General features: G+C 36.6%; 1 protein-coding gene across 1 annotated transcript in view; it reads right to left on the bottom strand.

Moving 5' to 3' along the window:
- Positions 1-1,069: 1,069 nt before the first annotated feature.
- Positions 1,070-10,103, bottom strand: part of agps (alkylglycerone phosphate synthase) — a 117,402-nt gene continuing 108,368 nt past the window's right edge. The window contains exon 20 of the mRNA XM_052024024.1: positions 1,070-3,208. Within this exon, the coding sequence (XP_051879984.1) occupies positions 3,087-3,208 (122 nt within the window). The 3' untranslated portion in view covers positions 1,070-3,086. The remainder of the gene's footprint in view (positions 3,209-10,103) is intronic.

Genomic DNA, 10,103 nt, shown 5'->3' with positions numbered 1-10,103 from the left:
GAGGGATTATTAGAGCAGCGAATGCTTAACTGCTGATCAAAGGCCATGTCACGATTTAAAATGGAATAGGAAAGTATTTAAAAAGAGACGATAGCAATATGCAGTGGGTTAGGAAAACAGAATGAAGTAGCTACATTCAGTTGAATAGCCACAAGTACTGGTGCAATGCAGCTAATGACTTCCTTGCATTGTTAAAGATAATTTAAAATATGGAATACTTAGGTTACTCAAGCCTCTGCAGTAAATTATGCAAGCAGTGATGGATTTGAATAACAGTTGAAAGAGCTGCAAGTCAGAGGTGAAAATTCCAAGACTTGAAGTGAAGGTGTGAAATAAAGTGATTATTGAAGATGGAATGAAATGAGGTTAGTTTTCACAAGCACAACAGTCACAATAGGAAGTTTGAAGGAGATATGAGCAACACCAGATAAGGCTCAGTGATAGGCCAATGTCTTCAAACGCAGGAATCTGGTTAGAGTTTGGCGTTTTAAACCCTGAGAGGAAAACAAACTGCAGAAGCAGCAATGGGCTTAATGGATTAGTTAAGTAATCAAGATGCAACTATATAGCCTTTCAACATGGCTAGGTGTCCCACGATATTACAGAGGAGGTGACAGTAATATTAGAGTGTGACTGGGTGGCTAAGAGCAAGCAAGAGCAGCTGTAGTTTGAAGAGCCTCAATGCAGGCACAAAGTCAATAGTCTCACAAAGTCAATAGTCTCAGGGCACTTAGTCTGAGGAAGCAGTTTAGTCAGGGAGAAAGACAATTATTTGCCAGAGGACAACCTGTATAACCTCCTAGCTCAACCCTGTTGAAGGACTGCGTCAAACTGCACCATGGCAGAAAGTATATGTCGGGATTTGACGAGAATTTGTCTGAAGGTTTTTGGGGGGCGGTGGGGGAGAGTGGTGGCAATGGGCAGGGAAGAACTTAAATGATACCTTTTAGTTTTTCTTAGCTGTTTTCATAATATATTCACTTTTTTCATGCTTATCATGAAATCTGAATTTTGGTGTCCAATACTCAGTAACGATATATGGTTACAAATGAAATACTGAAGTCCAATGAGCAATTCCTTATAAGTTTATTTAAAGTGAATTCCAAATTACATCACATCAGTGCTTTGCCAACAGAAATGCAGGGGCCAAGAGAGTTAAAGAAATAGCTTAGGTAAGTTGAAAATATGAAACTTTGAAAACTAGGTTGACAAAACAGTGTTCAAGTACAGAATGTTTACAAATGATTCACAAAGCTCTGACATGCTTATTTTATAAATCACCTCCAGAAAATAAAACACTTGGGAAATTGAAAATTCAAAAAGTACTTTTTTTTTATATAAAGTTTATTACAAATAAAGGGAGAAATGAACCAAAAAGCACTGAGCCAAATTTTAGCCAAGTATCTCTTATTTGTAATTTATCATCCATTTTACCTCTCTGGACTGAAAAATGGAGCCAGTGTTCTGCATACTGCCAATCCTTGGGTTACTTCCTCAGATGGTTGTGGAAAGGCAGCGGGAACTCTTCCAATCTTCCCCCCACCCCACCAATCGCTTCTCTTACCTCCACTCCCAACAAAAGGAAAATTACCCAAGGTCAGGTTCATTAGTTATCTTAACGCTAAACAGCTCAGACTGGCTTCAATCTGTTTCCTCTTGCTCCCTTTCTCTGTATATGAGCACATTACTATTAATTTTCAAGTGACAGGTGGGATGGTTTCTTATATATATGGAAGCAGGGCATATGATTAGCTCAGTGTATTTTATCTAAATAAGTTCTATGCCTGAGAAATATGCATGTCTGCTTAGTTCAAGTGAGGAGTGAAGAGAAAACAATCAACTTTACAGACATTACTTCTGGCAAAAGGCACACCATATCCACAACCAATTTAGGGCACTAAAAAAAGAATCAATCACACGTGATTACACATTATTGGTGACAGTCCCCAATATCATAGTTATTCTTTCACAAATGAAATGCCAGAAACTCATGTTAACAGCAATACATTTAACAAAATGGTGTTTCCAGAAGAATTATAAACATATTTTCCAAATGTAATAGAGAACATTGCACAGCTGATTACAAGTTTTCACGCACCAAACTTGATTTTCAACCAAGCAAAAATGCTGATGTCGAGTAGCAAAATGAGTGATATACTACAGTAATGTTATATTAAGTGTAACAAGTTCCAGTACACATACAAATAAAAAGTCTTACCGCTGTAATTTTAGATTTCCATTTACAGAAACTCAATGTAGCCTGTTTAATGCTCAGCAAAACTTTTAATAGAACAGCCTCATACAAAGACAACTGAAAAAATACGCAATATTGAAATAATCCAAAATATAATTAGTAAGGATGATAAGAAATATCATCCACGTATCTCTATGCAAATATTAAGGTCATCCTTTTAATCTCCAGTGCACACTCAAGAATACCACTTCTTCCTAGAACAGTAAACAATTGCAGTATTTTTATTTAATCAGAAACCCATAATTCACAAAGGAGGTTTGTTACAGTGTGCACTCTGTACATTGATATCTTTTCCCTTTGGGGAAAACAAAGAAAAAAAATCACAGAATTAAAGTGAACATCGTATAAAGTTGATAGTTTAACATTTAGTAACATTTGCTTACAGAATTGAATTAACATGCAAAAATGTTACTGTAATAAGCAGGTATGGCTATGTAATTAGTGCAGAAGTTTTTGAAGGACTTAAATAGGCAGAAATCGCAGAGCTGACCAACCATGCCTTTTAAAAAAAACAAGATAATTATAAGCAACCTCCAAGCATCCATTTTTTGATTTACTTCCAACATTTGTATGTCATCCTTGCTGCTGAACACATTCATCAAAAACATTCTCGGGTTTAGTGGAACAGGGCACTGCACTTGACACAGATCTGTTCTGCAAATATGTGCTCTGAATCCCACATTAAAGAAATCAGCCAAATAATTCTACCTTAAATGCTTTCTTTACAAATTGTATGTTAATTTTTTGATAGTCTGGAGATTTCAGGTTTAAGACAATGGGATTTCTTTTCTTTCCAAGAATCCAAGCTTTTATTGCTGAGCACAATTTTGATTTATAGGAGGTTTCGGTTTCCAAATATGTTGTTGGGATCCACGTACTCCTTAACAGATTTCAGCATCCCCACACCAACATCAGAGATGCTTTCCTTCAACCATCGTTTTCGCAACTTTCCCACTAGAAAGACACAAAAATGCTTCAATATGTGCATTGTTGAGATAATTTACACAAAAACATGACAAGTGCAGTGTGAAATTATTTACAGAGGAAATCCAAAGCTTCATGACTTATTGAACTCAACAGTCCACCAACCCCATTAAGCTCAGTGCTTTCCCAAGGGAGTTCCACACTGTACAGTCCCCGAGTTCATAGTTGGATGCAGAAATTCCAATGATTTGAAGGCTGTAATGAAAACACTGCCACAATGTCTCAACTGCTTTTCAGGTGCATTGTGTGGTCACAGGGATTTGAATTTTAACTCAATATATTTCAGTGGGTCATCTCATGACCACTGTAACCAGTACAGGTGATTGACAAATCTGTTCTGTACCCTTGAATTCCCTTGGCCATCATCACCCCTACAACTATCCAGCACCACTCTCCGCTCCCCCCCACCCCGCCTCAAAAAATTTAAGGAATACATCAACATTGAAATAAATACTGAAGTTACTGACATGCTGTCTTTTTTTAAAAATCAGCTAAAATTTCATGAAGTTCTTTGTATATTTGTTCATGCAGCACAAATCAAAGAACTGTCTCAGAAAGTCATCTTAAAGCCTCACTACTTAAACATGTCCACAAGGCAGGTCCAAATGTGCTGAGAAAGGAAGAATATTAAATCATTTTCAATTGCATCCACTAATACCAAATAGTTATTGTATTGACAAACATGGAAGTCCAGGAAAAATGTAAGCAGTAGTCGACTACTTGGAACACTGTTGACATTATAGGGTATCAAAAACATGCATGCTTGACTGCACACCTCCAACATAACTAACTCCATATGGAATTGCACTGATGTTTGAACAGCCATAAAACAAACATCCCTGCATATGAAATGAAGCCATGCACAGCTCCAAAAGCAGAAGGGACTTGGAGTGCATCATTAGCTTTGTCAGAGCGTTAATTTGCACATCCATCTTGTCATATTTCCTCAGTTTATATTTTTATCACACTAAATCAAATATTCATTTGACTAGTGAGCTGAGAACCTGTAGGTCACTTTTCTATATTTACAGTACTGCTTAAAATTTGTTTAATACGTCACCTTCAATAGATAAGGCCATATCCAATTTTCATCACATATTAAAAATAACAAGAACAAGTTTTCAGCATGTTAAATGATTTAATGGTGGTGGGGGGTTAGAGAAGGATTAAGTGGTTTAGTAGTAGTAAAACTGATGGTTCAACAGTATGTGACAAGAACAAATTTCAACTTAGTAAGAGCAGACCTAGTTAAGCACAAGTTATGAATACAACTTGCAGTGACTGTATGGGCCAAAAAGTTAAGTCATTGAGCACTTAAAGCCACATTAACTGCAAATGCCAAAAACATCTAGAACAACAAATTTCTACATTATGTGGTTCAACATTTTTGCTTCAATATTTCAAAGCCAAGTAAAATGTTTAGAAGGTTAAAATTCTATTATACAGAACTGTATTGTCCTCTTGAATGATTTTACAATTATTGATTACTAAATATTATCTAGAATCTTGCAAATTGAAAATACATACAATAGAAATTAAATAGTCAGCAGTCCCTGCTTTCAGAATTACTGAGCATTCCACATAATGCAAGATCCATCATAACCGAAATGATATGTTGGATGCGAGGCCCAAACATATTGATATAAGTGTCATGGTTCTTTGTGAACACACCAGCAACAAGGATCACTTAAAGACTTTTGAAAACTGACACCTCATTATTGCAGCTGGCATATTTTATATTCAATTAAATACATCTGGAATAAAACCTAGCATCAGTAATGGTGACAAAAAACTACTGCTGCCACAAAACAATAAGTTTCACAACATATGTCAGTGATAATAAACCTGATTCTGATCTATCGTCCTTACCCAGCGTGGCCTATCATGTGTCACCAGTCCTTTGGCAATATGGCTGACTCTTACCTGCCCTCAGATGGTACCGAAAGCTATTTGGTTCAGGGGCAATTAGTGCGCACATCCTGTGAAAATCTTTTCTTTACTGTTTCAAGTTAAGAACTGATCTAAAACTAGATGACCACAAACTGCTTCCAATGTTCACTTTCAAACTTTTGAGGAGCTACCCTCCTTGGTTAGTAGATTCCATTCCTTGAATTAACCTATTGCACAAACAATATACAAAATATTCCATAAACTATTTGCAGCTGAATTTAAGTTTATAATTTAAATAGTTTGATACGAATGCCATTTAAAATCATATTTACTGATCAATTCCATGCAATTCCAATCTACAATCTCAGTGGATGGCAACGGATACCACCTCTTCTCCGGCATAATGTAGATTCACAAAAGGACAAAGGAACGCTGCACTACCGAAGGTGCTCTCATTGCGCAGAACTCCACCTGTAAATTCAAGGGTGCGTTAAACACCCCACAATGTCACTGAAAGGCACAGGCTGCCAACATTCATTAACCGATACATTAATATCTTTACTGTTTGCCAAAACAATATACAAAATGGCTGCCATGTTTGCCTACACATCAATTTCAGACCAATTCTGTGTAAAATCCTTTGAAAAGACTTGCGTAAATTCAGCTTTCCTTCTGGCAATATGTCTCTATATAACTTATGAGAATTAGTGAAGTCTGTATTACTTCCACTTTTCAAACCTCAACACATCAAGTTTTATTCACCAAGAACAAGAAAACTATCTATCACAAAGTAACTGCAGAGAGACAAACTAGTCTGTCTCTTCCCAGATAACTATTAATCTCAATTACAGCTGAAAGTGTACAAGAAATGATCATTTTTTTTTAGATGACATTAAATTCCCTGTGGGAATACAAGAGCAAGGCCTCAAGGTCAGTACATGAAACCAATAAATCAAATGTCCAGACACCACATCTTCTAAAAGAAAGTTAGAGGGTAAACAGTGAAATAATGTTTATCATACTGCAGTCTGAAAACACTCTCTCAACTTCAAGTACCTTTTTTCATGAATACTCAATGGTATAGTTTAATTATCTGCATGCTTTTTGATGCAGGAGGATCAAATCATGAGAAAAAGCTGTGCCATCATTCATTTGATCAATATGTTTCAAAGCATGGAGTGGTCAGCAATAATTGACAGTTTCTGTATGTTAGTACAGGATGGAAAGAAACAGGCTATTTGGCCAATATCTTAGGTCTTGAAGGATGTGTGAACATCATGAGTGGGATAGATGCAGATGCACAGTTCTGTGGCTAACAAACACCAGCAGGTTTGGGACTTGGGCACATGTACCTCAATGCCCAAGTCCTGACCTTGATGATGATTACTATTGATGGACCTGTTCCTAAACTGCACTGCTTGAATCCAGGTTAGACCTCCAATGGAATGGAGATTTTATGGTTACAAGAAAGGTAACAATATTGCAAGTTATTCTTTTAAAGAAAACAAGGTTTACAAAAATGTCATTAGTTATTTAATGATCACGTGCTTTAATGGATTTTCTTCTTTGAAAATATTTTCTGAAAATATTTGATTTTTAATGGTTTTTGAATGTTTCCAGTCAGAAACGTTAAGAAAAAAAACAGCTTTGAAACATCAAATTTAGAGCATAGCTTTGTTAGCTGTCAAAGGTTTCCTCAGCTATTTTGCAGTTGGGGCTTATTCTGGTCCACTCACATAATCAGAACAAGTCGCCCAAAGCCCCAATGCCCAGCAGGAATAGCTTAATGGTATTTATTTCTACTTTAAGATAACCAAGCAACATTTAAGTGAATCTGCACCCTACCCTTTGCCTGTGCCTCAAAATCATGTCATCTTATAAGACTTACAGCTATACTTTGATGAAATCCATCCTTTCCATAAAGCCCAGTATTCTTTTAACTTCACTTCTGCTATAATGCAGTTGTGATGCTAATTTGACCTCCAATCCCATTATCTTACAAAATACCAAACTTACATCCGACTTTCAATGCCTTGTTAAAAAGGCAAATCATACCTCATCACACCAAACTTAAGTGTTTTTTTTCATTTTCCACTATCACTATGCTTTTGGAGCTTCATTTAGACCCCAGAATTACAATTTCAGTTTTAATTGTCTGTAAATTCAGACCAAATCATTAATGTAACAAATGCACTTTTAGAATAGAACCTTGTGGCCAACAATACCTGCTCCCATTATAGAAACATAAAATGCTGACTTGACCTGCTGAATATTTCCAGCATTTTCTGTTTGTATTTCACACTTCCAGCATCTGTATTTTTAAGATTTCCAATACCTGCCCCCAACCATTCTGGGAAACTGTCTTAAATTCTCACCATTCCTTCACTTTTAGTTTCTGAAATAAGATCTTATAGCCTCCCCTTAATTCTATTCTTCAATCCTTTCAGAGTCCTGTCAAAAATTTTCTAAAATTAGATTCCAAATCCATTTACTTCAAAGGAATTTACCCCCCCCCCACAACAAATCCACCTTCTCTAAAACCTTCAGCAGTACTGTTGACCACAACCTTCCTTTTTTCAAACTTGCAATGGCTACTTTAAAATTATTTTCTCATGCTGAAGTTTAATAATATAATTTTGAAGAACTCTAGTGTTTCCCTACTACAGATGCTAAACCAAGTGGCCTATAATTGTCCCTTTTTGACAAGCTACGATATTGGCCACTCTCTAGTCTTTTCACATAGAATGACCGTCACCAGAACCAAATCTCAATTTCTATGGCCATCACTGTTTCTCATCTCCTAGGCTCAGTGAATAGATGCTGTCAGATCCCCGCACTTTGCCGTTTTTCAGATTGGCTAAAATTTCAACTATCATCCTTTCTTTTGATATTTATAAACTTATTTTTAGTTCAAAATTCACCCAAAATTCTTCTTTAAAAGAAAATCAAATTCTAAAGTAACAATGACATTATGAAGCCATACAAATACAGATTAAAAGTGTTAATTAAAGTATGATATTTGAGCACTGGATGTTAAGTACATTAACAGGCAGGAGGGATTAGCTTCATATATTCCAACCAAATCCTTTCAAATATTAAAAAAGTTTCAATGACAAAAATACTGACTTAGCAATTTCACAACACTTACATTATTCAATCCATTTAATTCATGGAAAGTTACTATGAAAAATGAAATGATATTCAGTGAACTGTAAACGAATCTTAATTAAATTTACATGATCATGTTTGCTGAGATCCTTTCCTAATAAACTGCAAATGCTGAAAGTCTGAAATAAAGACAGAAAATGCTGAAAACTTTCAGGTCAGGTAACAGCTGTGGAAAGACAAACAGAATTAACATTTCATGATGAAAGCTGCTAACTCTGCTTTTTTTTTGTACGAATGCTGCCTGAACTTTCAAGTGTTTCAGCATTTTCTGTTATTAAGCTGACTTGCTAGCTGTACAATGCCTGCATCTTTCTTAAGTACAATTTTAAATGGAACTGTACTGAAAAAAGTTTTAACCAAACTTCTCTAATAATCAAGATATTGTATTTTTAAGATGTTATACTGATGTAGGAGGATTTCCTCAAATCAATTGGACTATTCCCTTTAGATACATTGCACTAGAAGAAATACAATTCTTTGATGATTTTAGCATTTTTTTTTCCAAAAAAGGTGCATGCAGTGACGATACTTTAGGAAACCAGAGTAGAGGTAATTGACTAAATTCCCTGTCACTCAGGGAATGTTTATCTCATTGCTGCAGGTGATAAATTGATTTTATGCACATAAATCCTCCAATTACTGCAAACTTGGAGAAAGTAGCACACGTCAGTTATCCCCCACTCTACCAGCTTTATTAGTTGCTAGTTTCTACTCTACTATTCAAATACCATTTTCTGAGTCAAAAGAGTTCTAAATTGGGCCACAGCAAATTTAGAAGATATTACACAGGAAAGTTAATTGGAGTAGGCTTTTTGCAGGCAAAGGGACATCTGGCAAGTGGGATGCTTTTAAAAGTGAGAGAGAGTTCAAGATCTGCACGTTCCTGTTAGAGTGAAGGGCAAGGCTGGTAGGAGTAGGGAACCCTGGATGATGAGGGATATTGAGGCTCTGGTCAGGAAAAAGGGGACATGGGTCAGGTACAGGCAACTGGGATCAAGTGAATCTCAGGAGGACGATAGGGGTTGCATGAGTATACTCAAGAAAAAAGATCAGAATGGCAAAAAGTGGGCATGATATAGCTTTGACAGAGAAGGACAAGAAGAATCCAAAGAGATTTTAAGTAATTAAGGAGAAAAGTAACTACAGAGAACATAGGGCTCCTCAAAGACCAAAGTGAACACCTTTGTGTGGAGCTGCAAGAGATGGTGAGGTCCTCAATGAATATTTCTCCTGTTTTTACTGTGGAGGAAGACATGAAGACTGGACCTTGGGATAGTTAATGGGGAGGTCTTGGGGATAGTCTGTATTACAGCAGAGGAGGTGTTGGATGTCTTAAAGCACATGAAGTAGATAAAAAAATTGCAGGAGCCCTGGCTGAGACATTTATATCATCATTAGCGACAGGTGAAGTGCCAGAAGACTGGAAGGCAGCTAATGTTGTGCCTTTATTTAAGAAGGGCTGCAAAGAAGAACCTGGGAACCTTAGACCAGTAAGCCTAACATCTGTGTTAGGCAAGTTACTGGAGGGGATTCTGAGGGTTAAGATATACAAGCATTTGTAAAGACCGGAGTTGATTAGGGATAGTCAGCATGTCTTTGTGTGTGAGAGATCATGTCTCATGAATTTGATTGAGTTTTTTTGAAGAAGTAACCAAGAAGGTAGCCAATGAGGGCACGGTGGTAGATGTGGTCTAAATGGATTTCTGTAAAGCCTTTAATAAGGTTCCACATGGTAGGCTGCTTTGGAAAGTTAGATCGCATGGGATCCAGGGAGAGCTAGCTAATTGGACACAGAATTGTCTTGATG

The sequence above is a fragment of the Pristis pectinata genome, chromosome 1 (genome assembly GCF_009764475.1).
Source record: "Pristis pectinata isolate sPriPec2 chromosome 1, sPriPec2.1.pri, whole genome shotgun sequence".
In the NCBI taxonomy this organism is placed as follows: Eukaryota; Metazoa; Chordata; class Chondrichthyes; order Rhinopristiformes; family Pristidae; genus Pristis; species Pristis pectinata.
Note: the sequence above shows the minus strand (reverse complement) of the source record. Positions and strands in the feature narration are given on the sequence as shown.